Consider the following 17,208-nt stretch of genomic DNA (forward strand, 5'->3'; position numbering starts at 1 on the left):
GCCCCCCCCCCCCCCCCCCCCCCCCCCCGTCGCGCCTTGAAGTTCACAGCTGTGGGAAGAGGTTGCTTGATTTCTGGGGCTCCTGGCGAGGTCTCTTCGGTAGTCTAGAGGGCTGGAGTATCCTCCTCTGAGCAGTTTCAGGAGCTCTTTCTTTGTAAACGCCAGTAACCGAGGGACTCATGTTGTCTACCTGCCCGAGCTGTTTCCCGTATTATTCTTTTAAGGTAATCTGGAAGAAATGTGAACTGGAAACACTAAGAGGGAATGCTCCCAAATTCATTTTAATTCTTTGCTGTTTTGTTTTGCTTTCAACATTTTTTAAATTCTGTAAACATTTATTAAATTCCTCTATTGTGTTTAGTGAGTATTTACTATGTGCGGCTTTTACCACGAGACAAGCAGAAATACCTTCTTAGAGGGCATCCACCGCTCGCGTTCATTTTCGAATTCTGTTTTCTTAATGCTATTGTAATTCATTAATTTAAGGTACAAGCGTGTATCATGAAACGTGAAACAGATTTCCCATACTTGTCTGTATACTTATACATGAAATTGTTGGGGCGTTTTCAATGAAAATATATGCTTCATCAGGTTTGCGTTATAATCCTGATTTACTCAACTATTAAAGAACTTAGGAAACTACTTGCTTATTTCTTCGATCCTGCAAACCGTAATGAATTGTCATCAATATTTTTATTCAGCTGATCTGAGAAGGCCCACTTCTTGTTCAATGGATGATGGCATTTGAGCAGATACCAAAAAAGGATTGGTACAGCATTCTGGGGGCAGACCCATCTGCAAGTGTGTCAGACCTAAAACAAAAGTATCAAAAACTCATATTAATGGTAAGTCATTTCTTAAAGATTTAAATCATGGGGGGGTAAACAGGTTTTTTTATGTGACCTGAGATTTAGGTTTCTATAAAATGAATGGGAATATCAAAGCAGGAATTAGGATATTAATGTGATTAATTGAAAGTTTCAGTAATATTGTAAAAAAAAATTTTTAATTTGAGGTGGGAAAACATGGTGGTTTGGAGCGGATCTTAGTCGTGCTGGTTGATTTAGAATCCTGATTCTACCACTAACTGTGGGAACTTGGGACAAATTACTTTCCCCTGTATGTGCCTCAGAGAGAATTAAATGAAATAGTCCAAGTAAAATGCTTAGAAGTATGTCATGTAATAAGCAGTGTTAGTATCCTGTAGCCACTAGCTACATGTGTCTATTGAGCACTTGAAATGTGGCTAGTCCAAAATGAAATTTATTATAAATGTAAAATGCATTTGAAGACTTAGTATAAAAAGAGAATATAAAATAATGTAAACTTTATGTTGATTACATCTTGAGGTAATAATATTTTGGGTTTATTGTTATTTTGCATATTTTGTTCATAATATACGCACATATATTTGCATATAGTATAATTATATTATCAAAATGGATTTAATCTGCTTTTTACTTTTTTAACAAAGCATATGTGGCTTACATTTATAGTTTGTGTTATGTTTTTATTGAATGGTGCCAATTTAAGCCATTTATACACTGTTTTTCATGTGACTCCATTCTTTGGTGAAATGAGTTGTGGTATTTATATAGTATCTTTCTGAACTGTTTAATTTTTTTCAACCTATATTGTGATGTGTCTTAAGTCAATATCAGTAACTCTATAATGGTTTCCCGTTAACCCAGTTTACAAAAGGGGTAGAGGACCATTACTTATACAGCATTAGTTGTTTCTGTAGTTTTTGTCAAATAGATCTGAGATTTTGCCAAAACTGTTAGTGTTTATTGTGAGAGATGTGGATGTTTTACCATCAGGAATGTATTAATATCCCTTCTTTAGGTAATAAGCTGACTAAATGATGTTAAGATTTCTTTTATCTCAGAATTTTTAGGATTTCTCTCAGTAAAGTCAAGTAGACTTGATTGAAAATTTTTTCCTACTACTGAATCATCCTTGTGCCTCGTTTAAACTGAGAGATGAGGCTGGAGAAGTAGAATGGGTCTAGATCATGCAGGCCTTGTAGGCCACGTTGACCTTTAATTTGGCAAGGAGAAGCCATTTACATTTAATATGGTAGCATCTGTCAAACACCAAAGTGAATCAGTCATTTTGCATACCCTTCTGTAACATATCAGAGAGTTCCATTTGCTCTAAATCTTCACCAACATTTGATGCTATTTGTCTCTTTCATCAATTGGGAGTTTCTCAGTTTTGCCACCATTGACATTTTGGACAGGATAATTCTTTGTTATGTGGGGCTGTCCTGTGCCTTGTAGGATGTTTAGCAACATTCTAGATGCCCGTAACAACTAAAAATGTCTCCTGGTGGTCAAAATTGTAAACCTCCCCATCCCATTGAGAACCACTGCACAATTCTGTATTTATAGTGATCTCTCAAGTGGTTTTATTTTGTATTTCTCTGATTAATGATTTTAAGCACTTTTAAATGTTACTATTAGTCATTTGTATAATTATCTTTTCTGAAGTGTCTTTTTAAAAAATTAAGTACATTCTTGATCTTGTGTATACATTGTGTATATTTTCTCCTAGGTGTTTTTTGATAAGCAGAAGATTTTTGTTTTGATGAAATACAATTTATCACATTTGTTTTTTGATTACTGCTTTCTGTGTCTTTAAGAAGGTCATGAAAATACTGTTTTTTTTCTATAAGCTTATAGTTTGCTTTTACCTTTAGACCTCTGACTCTTTTGTGTATGGTGTGAGGGGAGAGGTCATGTTTTTTTTTCCCTCAGTATGGATATCCAACTGTTCACTTACTGCAGAGATTTTCTTCTCTGCATTATATTGTCAATGTCTTGGCAGTGAGGGTTTATTTCTAGATTCTATTTTGTTTGGTATATTTGTCTGTCCTTTTACTAATACCTCTGTCTTGATTACTATAGTTTTATAGTCTGTTTCAAAGTCACGTGAAGTTAAGTTCTTTAATTTTATCCTTCTTTTCAAGTTTATTTTGGTTATTTTAGTTTGCTTGCATTTCCATAGAAATTTAGAATCAGCTTCTAAGTTTCCATTTAAAGAAATCCTGCTTGAATTTTAATTGTGACTGTATTGAATATATATCCATTTGTCGGAATGGACATTTAACAATATTGTGTCTTCTAATCCATGAATATATTATGTCTCTGCATTACATAAATTATCTTTAATTTCTCTCAGAAATATTTTAGAACTTCCAGTATAGTACTACACTTCGTATTTATTTCTAGTTTTTGGTGTTTTTGGTTCTATTGTAAATGGTATTTTACAATACCGGGGAGGAACAGAGAGGAGAGAGAGAATCTCAAGCAGACTCCCTGCTGAGCGTGGAGCCTGTCCTCTTGTGGGGCTTGATCCCACCATCATGAGATCATGACTGATCCAAAAAATCAAGTCAGGTGCTTAACCAACTTGGCAGTTTCTGTTTGTTCATTTGTTTCTAGATTCTGCATATAAGTGAAGTCATATAGTGAAGTTCCAGAGGGGAAGGGGTTGGGGGGATAGGTTAGCCTGGTGATGGGTATTAAAGAGGGCACGTTCTGCATGGAGCACTGGGTGTTACGCACAAACAATGAAGGGCATGCCCCTTCTGTAAGTGTAATAGACACTTATGGATGTAATTATTGACAGTGTTTGGGTTCAAATCTGTAATCTTCTTTTTTACCCCTTTGGATTTGTCCGGTCTGCTTTTGTTCCTCTGTTTTGCCTTTCTTACCATCTTTTGGGTAAATCAAGTATGCTTTATTATTCTGTGTTATTTCCTTTGTTGAATTTTCAATTATGCTTCTCTGTGTGTTTTTTAGTGATTTTTCTAGAGATTAAATGTAATAAGTTGTAAAAGTTTACCTTCAAAAAAATGTCATTACTCCACAGTGTAAGAACATTACAACAGCACACTTCATTTACTATCCTCCTTCCCCTTTGTTTTTACTTTCAAAGATAAGATATGCTGTAAACTCTGGAGTATAATGCTATTTTAAATATTTCTACTCAGTATTCTTTTAAAGAGATTTATTGGTATGTATTATGTATCATATTTTTTTTTATGATGTTTCTATGTGGTATCACCTTTTTTCCATCTATGGAATTTTTTGCCTTCATTTTGGAAAGATTTTTTATTTCCACTGGCTGGAGAACTGTAGATTGACAAGAGTTTTTTTTTTTTTTTTTCCTTTTAAAAGCTTGTTTTAGATTGTTTCTGATGAGAATTCAGCTATTAATTCATATCCTTGTTCCCTTCTTTTTAATGTATCTTTTTATCTCTGGTTACGTTCAAGATTTTCTCTTTATCTTTTGGTTTTAGTGGTTTCTCTGTCATGTGCCTAAAATGTGGGGATTTTTTGTGTTTATCTTTCCTAGGCTTAACTGAGTTTCTTGGATTTGCAGTTGATGCCTTTCTTTTGCTGCTTTTGGAATATTTTCAGCCATTATGTCTTCACATTTCTTTTCCTGCTCCATTCTTCCTCTCTTTTCCTTTTGGGATTCTAATTACATATTAGATTGTACCACAGTTATTGATGCGCTATTCTTTTTTCCCCTAGTCTTTTTTTCTGTTTGTAATTCAGTTTGCATAATTTCACTGAACCTGTCTTCATTTCACTGTCTCTACTGTGTCCATCTGCTGATAAACTCATTAAAGAAATTCTTAATCTCTGTTATCTAATTTTCATATCTGGCATTTCTCCTGTCTCCTTTTTTTGTATGGTTTTCCTATGTCTTCCATCTTTTCACACATATTATGTACCACTTCCACCAGCTCATCTAATATACTTAACTGTAGTTATTTTATTTATTTTATTATTTTTTTTTAACTGTAGTTATTTTAAAGTCCTTGTCTGATAAGTCTAACATCTAACCCAGAGATGGTCTATATCCTTTCTTGATGGTGGACCACATTTTCTTGGTTCTTTGCATTGTCTTACCATTTTTTATTGAATGACAATAATTGTTTGTAAATGAAAAGTAGACATAGAAGTAAATACTATCTGTACTCCTAGGCATGGGCATGCCCCTTCTGTAAGGCAGCTTGTGTGGTGCACAAGTTAAGTCAGTCTAGCCTGTAATTGAGCTGAGATTGTTCTGGTTGTCGTTGCTTTAGTGATTCATTTCACCACAGGCTTCAGATGATTTGAGCAGGATCAGCACCATCCCTTTAGCAGAGCTTGAGTCCCGTCAGGATTTGTCTCAGCTTTCCTGTCCTGTCTGTAGACTTCAGCAGACCCCCTGCATGTGAAGAATGGTGTCTCTCAGTCTCTTCCAGTTTTCCTGTCTCTCTTTTAGTTATGGATGACTGTTGCCTGGTATTTAGCGTGAAGTCTGTATTCCTTGGAGGGTTTCTCTCAGCTCTCCAGGACTGCTCTCTAACTTCAGTGGGCCACTTGTGCCAGAGCCTCAGGAGGTGACTCTTGGCTCTCCCGCCCTCTCTCTGTTCTTTCTTGTGAGCACTTGGCAAACGTCTGTGGGATAGAGTTGGTGGGCGGGTACAGTCTCTATACCCTTGGGTGCCCGGGAACTCTGAATTGTCATGCCAGTCTGTAGTCGGCCTTTAAAATTGATTAAAAGTTTGTTTTCTTTCTTATCTATGTCTGTGATGGCTTCCTACTCCTGCTGCTGTGCCAAAGATAAAACCAGTGATGGGTTTCTTCTCTTCTGGGACGGTCTTTTCGCTTTGAATTTGGATTCATTGGGTTTCTTTGAATTCTCAGTTCCCTATTTTAAAAACAAAACAAAACAAAAAAACTGAGTTTGTGGGATATCTGGCTGGTTCTCCTGGATTATTCCTATCAGCATTAAAACGTACCATTATTTCTCCCATCTTTGAAAAAACAAAACCTTTTTCTCAACCCATTTCTGCCACTTGTTGCCCCAAGTCAGTGTTCTTTGTAGCAGAAACAGCATTTCAAAATGTTGTTTCTATTTCCTTTCTTCAGTTTCTCTCTTCCCAGCTCTTTTAAACCTACTCTGGTGAGGCTTCGCTCCCACCACTACTGAAACTGCTCTTATCAAGATTGCCAGTGATACCTTTAAGGGGAAAAAACACAGTCCTGTGTTTTTCCTTTACCCGCACACAATTCTTCTGTCACCAGATGTGTGGATTTTCCACACGTCAAGCAATTTCCTGCAACACCAGCAGGATTTCCCATTATTCTCTTCAATTCTGACATTACCTGGAGATAGAATCAGATATACCACAAAGTTAAGGGCTTACTCCCCCAAGAGTGCCCTCACTCGAGATGCCAATCACAAATCCCAGGTTGTTACATGTACTTCTGACTGACAGAACTCCTGACTGAACCCCTTATAAATTAGAGTTCCCAGACATCTTCCTTGAGTTTGATAATTTGCTAGAATGGCTCACGGAACTCAGGGAAATAATTATGTTTACCAGTTTATTGTATCATAAAGGATATGATAAAGGATACAGACGAACAACCAGATGAAGTGGTACATAGTACAGGAGCTTCTGTCCTAGTGGAGTTGGGATATGCTACCCTCCCAGCCTGTAGGTGTGTGTTCACCAATTCAGGTACTTTCTGAACCCTGTGCTGCTATTAGGAATTTTATGTAGGCTTCATCAGGTTGGCATGATTGATTATTACTCCATTTCCACTCCTTTTCCCTTCTCTGGAGAGTGGAGGGTGGGCCAAGCTTCAAGTTATGGCTCAGACTTTCTCGTGAGCAGCCCCCATCCAGGAGGCCACCAGGAGTCACCCTATTAGAACAAAGACACTCCAATCACCTAGAGGATTCCAAAGGATTTAAGAATTCAGTGCCAGAAACTGGAGGCAGAGACTTGTGTATATATTTTCTATTATTTCACAGTATCCATCTTGCTAAAACCAGTGGTCAGTACTTAGTCTTTGATTTATTACTGAGATGACCATTTATCCTGCTTTTCCCAGAGTAGTTGTGGTTTATGCTTGTTGTCCTGGCATAATTAATAGCTCCCTTTTTTATTTTCTGAAGTGTCAAAGTTTAGATTGTAAATTTATTTTAAAGAGATTTTTTTTGTAGGTGTATATAGTTGTGTAAATTATTACCACAATTAAAATATGGAACATTTCCATAATGTTAAAAAGTTTCCTTGTGCCTTTTGATACCCTGATGCCTACAGTTTTTACCAGCTGGGCAGATGATTCTGGTGCAGAGGGGGGTGTGGGACCACTGTCCTGTGTTAAAGTGTCTACAAATGTGAGGAACAGAAGTCCCAGAGAAGGAGGGTTAAAGTGAGAAAAGGAAAAAAAAAAAAAAAAAAAAGACACTTAAAAGGAAGAATGATTGGCCCAACTGTCTCCAGATAAGCTTTGCTGTACTGGCTCCTTACGGAGAGATGGAATGTGGAGGAGAGAACTTTCCAGACCAAACTCAGTTTAAAAAAAAGAAAAAACCAAAATTTCTCCTCCTAACTTGGTTTCCTTCTAAGCTACATAGAGCTGAAGGCTTCTGAGCAAAGTTGATGCGGATGACTGGGTAAATTGCTTTGGGCTAGAGAGGTAGGGCTACTAGGTACTTTTGGTAAGCTGTGGAAGAAGCTTTGGAAAGGGGGAAAAACACTGTGGCTGGGCATTCCAAGGATGGGACCTCTTCCTACAGGCATACACCACTTTGTTAAGTGATAAATTTGAACTGTCAACCTTACTTATATAACAGCAGCATTTGACACAATTTATCACATATTCTTCTTTGATATATTTTCTTCACTTGTCTTCTAGGACATGATATTTTCCTAACTTACCTCCTACTAAACTATCTCTGGAAAGTAGGAGGTACTCAAAATAGTATTTGTTCAATGAGTGAACTGTGTGAATGTAGTCATCTTTATATTTTAATTCCTCCATTGATTTTGTATTTGTAATTTCTAGCAACTCTGAATTTCTCTGTGTGTGTGTGTGTGTGTGTGTGGCCTCCTGTTATTGTTTTAGGAATAAGATATCTTTCTAAGGTTAATAAAGTTCTTTTTTTAAAGTTTTCTTCTTTTTCTTCGAGTTGTTTTTTTTTTTTTTAAGATTTTATTTATTTATTTGACAGAGAGAGACACAGTGAGAGAGGGAACACAAGCAGGGGGAGTGGGAGAGGGAGAAGCAGGCTTTCCGCTGAGCAGGGAGCCCGATGCAGGGCTCGATCCTAGGACCCTGGGATCATGACTTGAGCCGAAGGCAGACGCTTAATGACTGAGCCACCCAGGCGCCCCTCTTCGAGTTTTTGTTTTTGTCTCTTTTGTTTTTGTCATAGAGGTTCTTTTCCCTGTATTTGGTCATCATTGGTCATCTGTTCATCTTTAAGAATGAAATGTTCCACTTTACGCTGCTTCATTATTAGTGTATAGGAACACAGCAGATTTCTGTACATTAATTTTGTATCCTGGGACTTTATTGAGTTCATTTATCAGTTCTAGGAGTTTTTTGGTGGGGTCTTTAGGGTTTTCTATCTGTAGTATCATGTCATCTGCAAATAGTGAGAGTTTTACTTCTTCTTTACCAATTTGGATGCCTTTTGTCTCTTTATGTTGTCTAATTGCTGTGGCTAGGACTTCCAGTACTATGTTGAATAAAAATGGTGAGAGTGGACATTCTTGTCTTGTTCCTGACTATAGGGGAAAAGCTGTCAGTTTTTCACCATTAAGTGTGATGTTGGCTGTGGGTTTTTCAATAAGGCCTTTATTATGTTGAGGTATGTTCTCTTTAGACCTACTTTGCAGAGGGCTTTTAATGATGAAAGAAGTTAAAGATGGTGCAAAGAAATGGAAAGACATTCCATGCTCATGGGTTGGAAGAACAAATATTGTTAAAATGTCCATACTACCCAAAGCATTCTACGTATTTAATGCAATCCCTATAAAAATACCAACAGCATTTTTCTCAGAACTAGAACAAACGTTCCTAAAATATGTAGGGAACCACAAAGGACCTCAAATAGCCAAAGCAAACTTTAAAAAGAAAAGCAGAACTGGTGGAGGTATCACAATTCCAGATTTCAAGTTATATTATAAAGCAGTGGTAATTAAAACAGTATATGGTGCAGGCATAAAAACAGACACATAGATCAATGGAAAAGAACAGAAAACCCAGAAATAAACCCATAATTACATGGTCAGTTAATCTTCAGCAAAGGAGGAAAAGACAGTCTCTCCAACAGTGTTGGGAAAAGTGGACAGTCGCATGCAAAAGAATGAAACTGGACCACTTTCTTTCACCATACACAAAAATAAACTCAAAAGACCTAAGTGTGAGACCTGAAACCATAAAGATCCGTGTAGAGAGTATAGGCAGTAATTGTTCTGACATCAGCCATAGCAACATTTTTCTAGATATGTCTCCTGAGGCAAGGGAGATAAAAGCAAAAATAAAATGTTGGGACTACATCAAAATAAAAAGCTTCTGCACAGTGAAGGAAATAATCGGCAAAACTAAAAGGCAGCCTACTGATGGGAGAAGATATTTGCAAATGATATATCTGATAAAGGTTTAGTATCCAAAATACAAAAAGAACTGATATAACTCAATATCCAAAAACTGTATAATCCAGTTAAGAAATGGGCAGAAGACATGAACAGACATTTTTCCAAAGAAGACATGCAGATGGCCAACAGACACATGAAAAGGTATTCCACATCACTCATCATCAGGGAAATGCAAATCAAAACTGCAGTGAGGTATCACCTCACACTTAACAGAATGTCTAATAAAATCAACAACGCAAGAAACAACAGGTGTTGGCAAGGATGTGGAGAAAAAGGAACCAACCCTCTTGCACTGTTGGTGGGAATGCAAACTGGTGCATCCACTGTGGAAAACAGTATGGAGGTTCCTCCAAAAATTAGTAATAGAACAACCCTATGATTCAGTAATCACACTACTGGGTATTTACCCAAAGAATACAAAAACACTAATTCAAAGGGATATGTGCACGCCTATTTATTGAAGCATTATTTAAAACAGCCAAACTATGGAAGCAGCCCAGGTGTCTATCAATAAATGAACAGATAAAGAAAATGTGGTGTATATGCACATGGAATATTATTCAGTCAAAAAAAATAATGAAATCTTAACCATTTGCAACAACATGGCTAGCACTAGAGAGTATATCATGCTAAGGGAAAGAAATCAAATATCACATTATCTCATTCATATGTGGATTTTAAGAAACAAAACAAATGAGCAAAGAAAAAAGGCAAACCAAGAAACAGACTTTTTTTTTATAGAATTACTGGTTTATTTTTTTAAAAGATTTTATTTATTTGACAGAGCGAGAGAGAGCACAAGTAGGCAGAGCAGCAGCAGAGGGAGAGGGAGAAGCAGGCTTCCTGCTGAGCAGGGAGCCTGATGCGGGGCTCGATCCCAGGACCCTGGGATCATGACCTGAGCCGAAGGCAGACTCGTAACCGACTGAGCCACCCAGATGCCCCTAGTTTATTTTTTTTTAAAGATTTTTTATTTATTTATTTGACAGAGACACAGCAAGAGAGGGAACACAAGCAGGGGGAGTGGGAGAGGGAGAAGCAGGCTTCCTGCTGAGCAGGGAGCCCGACGCGGGGCTCGATCCCAGGACCCTGAAGCTGAAGGCAGATGCTTAACAACTGAGCCACCCAGCATCCCAAGAAACAGACTCTTAACTATAGGGAACAAATTGATAGTTACCAGAGGGGAGGTGGGTGGGGGGATGGGGATTAAATAGTATACTTATGCTGAAAAATAAATAAAATAAAATGATACAAAAATTTTTTTAAAAAAGAATGAAATGTTCCAAGCTTATTTGGAGGTTCCTATGCATAACTGGGGGCTTTGATAAGGTAGAGTCAATTATTTTGTTGGATGACCCCAAATGTACAGCATCTGAATTCATTCCTCAGAGGGGAATTCTCAAATCTCCTGCCTGAGAAGATGGGAACATGGGCTCATATTGCTCCATGTGTTAACTTTCCTTTTTCCTTTTGTTCTCAGTGCAACATTTCATTCTACCCCTCACCCTGATATATCCAAATCAGAACATTCTCTGATCTGTCCCCACACAGTAAACCTCTGGTTTTTCTGCTGTGGTAGGAGAGAGGAGATACCTGGCTTTATGATGAGGAGGAGAGCTGGAGGTCTGGTTACATTTTCTAAAGTCTCAACCAGTCTTCCTTGTTAGTCCTGCTCCTCAACCCCACTCCCAGAGGTACTTAAAGCCTTCAGTTCCTCAGTTTGTCTGGCCTCTTTGGGAATGAGCTTGCCTCTTAATTGTCTCTTGCTTCAGGTTTAGGTTTCAGTTTTCTCAGGTACACCGAATGGTTGGTGACCATATATTGATCAGTTTTCTATCTTCTCAAATTTTGGTGTCTCTCATCTGCTTTTTCTCTTTTTTCCTCTTATATTTGTTCTTATGCATTAATGCTTTTGCCTTTAAGAAATTAGTACTCCTTTGCAGGTATTTTAGTGGAGTTCTGGGAGGGAATAAGGATAAATGTATGTATGAATTTGTCATTTAGTGGGAGCCCTGAACTATTTTCATTTCCCTTTAGGGGCCAGATACCCTTCCTCTGCTATGTGCCTTTGCATTTGCTGCTATCTCTCCCTGATCCACTGTGCCTCTTCCCCTACCTCAGCCTATTAACTCTTAATTCGTTTCAAAATTATCTTAGTTTTAACCCTGCCTCCTCTGATTCCCCGCATGTCCCCCTTCCATGTGCATACCTCCCCTGAGTAGAAGTGCATTTACTATTATTTCTCTTGGACAGGAGAGGTATAGCTGGCAAGTAAGGAGAACAAGGATAGCTGGAGCATGATAAAATGTTTGTTCCTGTGTTCCTTTTAGAAGACCGGAGAGACTTGAGCATGTTTAAATTTTCTGGGAAGTAGCCAAGAGAAGGCTTGGGATTGAAGTTATGGGAGAGAACAATCCCTGACAGAAAGCATAAGGGCATGGGATCTGAAGCATAGGTAGAAAGATTAGCTTTTGGTAAGAACAATGTGTCCATTGTTACAGGACAAAAGGATGAGAGGATGGATACAAGAGCAGGTTCTTTTGTCAGTTTGGTTGCAGGAAGTCGATCAGCTCTTATGTGGTGGTTTCTTTTTTTCTCTGTGAAGAAGACAGAGTTATCTGTTGAGAGAAGATGAGAAAGGAAGTGGAGCAGCAAATTATAGGAGAGAGGATTTTAACTGGCATTATTCTGGGAAGGCTCCCTGTAGGTAACTGTGTATGCTTTATGTCTCACCACAGCACTAACTGTACAGAGGGCACCCAAAGCTGTAAAGAAGCACCAGAAACAGTCAGCCTCACATCTTGGCCTCCTTTAGCCTGGGTTATGGTGACTTCGGTCCCGTATTACAGCTTAGCACAGCAATTTGTAATTACGGCCATTGGTTAAATTATGTTTAGAACTGTTCAAGAAGACAAGGAAGTATGTAGTAATAAATATGTAACTGGTAGCATGTGTATTGTCCTTTATAGATTGTACTTCACAGTTTACAAATGCTTTCACATCTTGTATGTTTTTATCCTCTCAGCAGTCCCATACGGTAGGTAATATTATTTGTTTGCAGTTGAGGAAAACTGAGGCTTAGTTACAGTTAAGTGGTTTGTCTGAAACACGCAATGAGTAAGGGATAAAATCTAGACTTGATCACATATTCTCTGTCTATAGACTCTCTCCCATTGTATCAGATCTCATAATTGCCATCCAGAAGGGTTTATGGTTGTTTAAAGGCATCATTTTCAGTGTTCTGGATATCCATGGAACTCCTTATTCATGTACAGGTAATAAGGTGTTACAGAAGGTCAGACATAATTACAACTCTGTTCTAATTATGAAGGGATCTAGGTGATAGATGAATGAAACTTATCTTCCCTATTCTTTTTGTATAAGTTTAGAGTTTCTAATAGAGTTGAGAAAAAGAAAATTATAAGGGGAAACCATACTATTTAGTGTGTTTATCAGATTTTTTTTTTCAAAAACAGACTTTAAAGTTTATATTCTTTCCAATTTGAATTACCTTTTTTTTTTTTTTCTCAGTCTGTGTTTTTCAACGATGTCACAAAACAATTGGGAGAATAAAATTGCATTTGACAAATACCATTCTGTATCTAATTTTGTAAAGAGGCACATTTATTACGTGTACTTTTCCAAGTTCAGAAGACTTCGAATTTAACACCTCCTACATAATTAGTTGTTGGGATAAAATATTGCTAAATCGTAGGCTGGTAAGTTTACAATGTATGTTGATTTAGTAAATACTGTTTCCTTTTCTCAGTTTTTGTAAATGTAGTGCTTATTCAAGGTCCCAATTCTGCAAAAATTCTTACTAATTAAGATATTTTAGAATGCTTTAATAAATATAGATATATATAAATGTAAAGTGCAGAATTAGCCCGAAAGACATTTATTTCACATTCTATTAAGTCTGTTACCTAATAATTTACTATATAAAAATAAAGGCAATTGAATCAGTATTTCCCAGCAGCATTTTATTAATAGGGGCTTTACTAATTAATAAAAGTGTGCTGCCCTTGTTGTCTTCTTATGAACCATTTTTAAAAATATATTTTAGTTTTCTACTAATATAAGTTGAATAATAATCCACTGCTTTGAAATGGTGTAGGACCGAGAATGATTAGTTATATTCCCATAGTTGTTGTAGTTATGCATGTGAAAATTGCTGTTTACTAAAGATAAAGCTTCCCCCCCCAAAGCTTTGTCAAATTGAAAATTGGGGTCTTTTCACATTGATGTTGATAATATTACAGGATACCTTTCAACTGGAAAAGAATTATTGTGTTAGAAAATTATATGCTGCTGTTACAATATGTTCCATAATCTTAAAGAAAATCCATGTAATTTGAGGCGGGAGTGTGCAGGGGAGGCTCTTACTCTTAATATTGGAAGGGTATAAAATGTCACTTAATACTTATGTGGGCATTCAGAGGTTCTCTTTTGATTACAAGTGATTATATATATAGATTAGCATTAAACTAGTTATGTAATACATTTTAGGATCTTGAAAAAGAAGGTAGAAAGGATACCTGTGCTATACATAGAGGAAAATTACCACAATCGAAAACAAGAGACCTAAGGACAATTCTTTTTTTTTTTTTTTAAGATTTTATTTATTTATTTGACAGAGAGAGACACAGTGAGAGAGGGAACACAAGCAGGGGGAGTGGGAGTGGGAGAAGCAGGCTTCCCGCCTAGCAGGAAACCCGATGCGGGGCTCGATCCCAGGACCCCGGGATCATGACCTGAGCCGAAGGCAGACGCTTAAAGACTGAGCCATACAGGCGCTCCAACTAAGGACAATTCTTGAAACAGGTCTTTTGACTGCATTACAGAGCAAAGTGATCCTGATTATAGGAGGGGCATTAAGAGAAATTTTGTGAAAAATCTGGGGGTATTGTTAAGTAAAAATCAGAAGGGTATAACTTGTAATGAACAGTATAATTTTTGCTAATGTGGTTAACTGTTTAGCTGTCATCAGGGTGTCATATAAGATGCAAGATACTTAACTTAGGTATCTCATGGAGACTCTATTATAAACTACTCTTTTCCATGATAAAAATAGTAGGAATAAGACATTTTAAGTAAACATTTAAGTAATGATTTTAGCTAATTCATAGCACTATGTATTAGGCACTCTTCTAATCATTTTATGTGCATTTACTCATTTAACTCTGTGACGTGAGATATCATTATTATCCCTAACATTTAGATGAGAAACTGAGGCTCAGAAATTAAATAACACACTGGTTGTTGGCAAGATATTATGACACACTCTATATATACTTAGAAAACTAGTTAAATAAAAAAGGAAAGAATTAACCTTTTCAGTGTATTTTTAAAAATCTTTCTACTGTTTACATGCCACAATAATAGATTATATCTTTAGAGAAAAGATAGCATTTATGTTAAAGGTACAGAATAGTGAAGGGTTAAAAATGTGGGCTCCTGGGTTTGAATTCTGAGTGTGCCACATACTAGTTCTGTGACTCTGAGCCAGTTCCATAACCTTGGGTCTTGTTTCCTTGTCTGCAAAATAGATGTGAATTGTCATTTACTCATAACAAGTATTTATTGAACACCTACTATATGCAAGCGCTACTCTTAGGCATTTAGTAACTATCGTATAGGGTAGTTATAAGGATTTAAATGAGTTACATACATAAAGCATCTAAAACAATATTTGGCATATGGTAAATACATGGTTATTATTTTATAGTTGTGTATAATAATTCAGCACCGAAGGCTGATGCTTAATGATTTTTTTTAGCACAGTGAAAATAACACTTTTTATTTATTTATTTATTTATTAAAAGATTTTATTTATTTATTTGACAGAGAGAGAGAGAGCGAGAGCAGGAACACAAGCAGGGGGAGTGGGAGAGGGAGAAGCAGGCTTCCTCCTGAGCAGGGAGCCTGATGTGGGACTCGATCCCAGGACCCTGGGATCATGACCTGAGCCGAAGGCAGACGCTTAACAACTGAGCCACCCATGCGCCCCCGAAAATAACACTTTAATCTTTTTTATTAGCTTAGGGTTATCATAAGTTTTTGTACTGTAAAAATGCAGGCATAAATGGTTGGGGACATAGTGAAAAATGTCAGATGTCAGTTTGTTTATCTGTTAAAGTAAAGATGAAGAATGTGTATCTATAGATGGCTGCATATTTGCAGAACTAATTAGACAATCAAATGAAAACAACTTTCTCTCAGACTAGACTTCTGTATTGTCATTTTCACCCTCTTTTTTAAAAAAGATTTATTTATTTGAGAGAGAGAAAGAGAGACAGCACTTGTGTTCTGGGGGAAGGCCATAGGAAGAGAGAGACCCAAGGAGACTCCCCACTGAGCGTGGAGCCCAATGCAGGGCTCAGTTCCACAGCCCTGAGATCATGACCTGAGCCAAAATCAAGAGTCAGGACACAACCTACTAAAGCCTCCCAGGTGCCCCTCATTTTTACCCTCTTTGGATTGTCCGCATTCTCTAAAACATTATTTCCAGACTGTGAAAACATTGTACCACATTGGCCTTCTTGTCAGCTTCAATTTTTATTAAATCATTGTTCATTGATGGTGTATCAAGGAGAATTCCTCCTCATTTTGGGAACTCGTGCCTCTGTTTTTTGACCTTACTCTACACCAAAGCCTAAGATTTGGCTCTTCTTGCTAGAAGACGTAACACACATGACCCAGATTTTCTTTGAATTCAGTGCTACTATAGAGACAGGTAGCATTAAAAATAAATTTTTCAATAGTTGCCTGGGTCTGGGGTTAACGGAAGGGATTGACTACAGAGAGGTGTAAGGAAGCTTTAGGGTGATATGATGGAACTATATCTTGATTTTGGTGTTTGTTACATGACTATAATTATTAAAATTCAGGTAACTACACTTGAAATGGGTAAATCTTGTGTGTAAATTGTTCCTCAATGACAAAGGAAACAAAATGAATCTTTAGAAGTATGAGATGGAAAATCCCTTATAATGAATTAGTATCCATCCTTCTAATGACATGGCTCATTGTGAAATGTTAAAACTACTTTTGAGAAAATGTACAACAGTCACTTAATCATATTGGCTCCAAAAATCTTTTTTGATTAGAATATAGTTGTAAATATGGGTTTTAATCTTTTCAGTGAGACCTCCTCTTACATAAATCATAAATACCTAAAGTATGGTCTATTTTAGTATTATTTAAGTGTGGTACACATTATTGGTGATATGCAAAAATAATTGTAGATGGTACACAGGTGAACAGTTTTTATATGAACAGTTATCTTTACTAGGAAATATTTTATAAATACATATATGTATCACAGCAAATACTTGGTTTTAGGTTGAAGCTAAATAATAAAATGAGATAATTTAAAGTCTGTCTAAAAGAGTAAATGAGAGTATTAATAATATGAGACTATATTCTAAATTTTGAAGATAATATAAGAATAATTGAAGTTCTGGAATCCCTAGTCCATACTACAGATCCAGGAGTCACAGTCATGTGGAGCCCCTAGTCCATACTACAGATCCAGGAGTCACAGTCATGTGGAGCAGTACTTAGCATTTTTTAAAATTTAACTGTGAAAAACATTAAGAAAACTGAGACACAAGTTTCTCAGGAAGCATTCATATTTGTGCTTTGAGTTTAGTGCTTGAGGTTTTTGTGCTTTGAGGTTAAAGTTAGTTTTAAACTTTCCTCCATTTGTAGATGGTAGCAAAGCTCTATCATAGGTGCAATAT

General features: G+C 36.8%; 1 protein-coding gene across 2 annotated transcripts in view; it reads left to right on the plus strand.

The window, feature by feature from the left end:
• Positions 1-17,208, plus strand: part of DNAJC24 (DnaJ heat shock protein family (Hsp40) member C24) — a 65,451-nt gene that overhangs the window by 300 nt on the left and 47,943 nt on the right. For both annotated transcript variants that reach the window (XR_004300642.1, XM_032413875.1), the window contains exon 2: positions 702-845. Coding sequence is in view for 1 of the 2 variants with exons in the window: in XM_032413875.1 (XP_032269766.1) it covers positions 735-845 (111 nt within the window). In the remaining variant the exon portion in view is untranslated. The remainder of the gene's footprint in view (positions 1-701; positions 846-17,208) is intronic.

Source organism: Phoca vitulina, unplaced genomic scaffold, assembly GCF_004348235.1.
Source record: "Phoca vitulina isolate PV1807 unplaced genomic scaffold, GSC_HSeal_1.0 scaffold16, whole genome shotgun sequence".
NCBI classification, from domain to species: domain Eukaryota; kingdom Metazoa; phylum Chordata; class Mammalia; order Carnivora; family Phocidae; genus Phoca; species Phoca vitulina.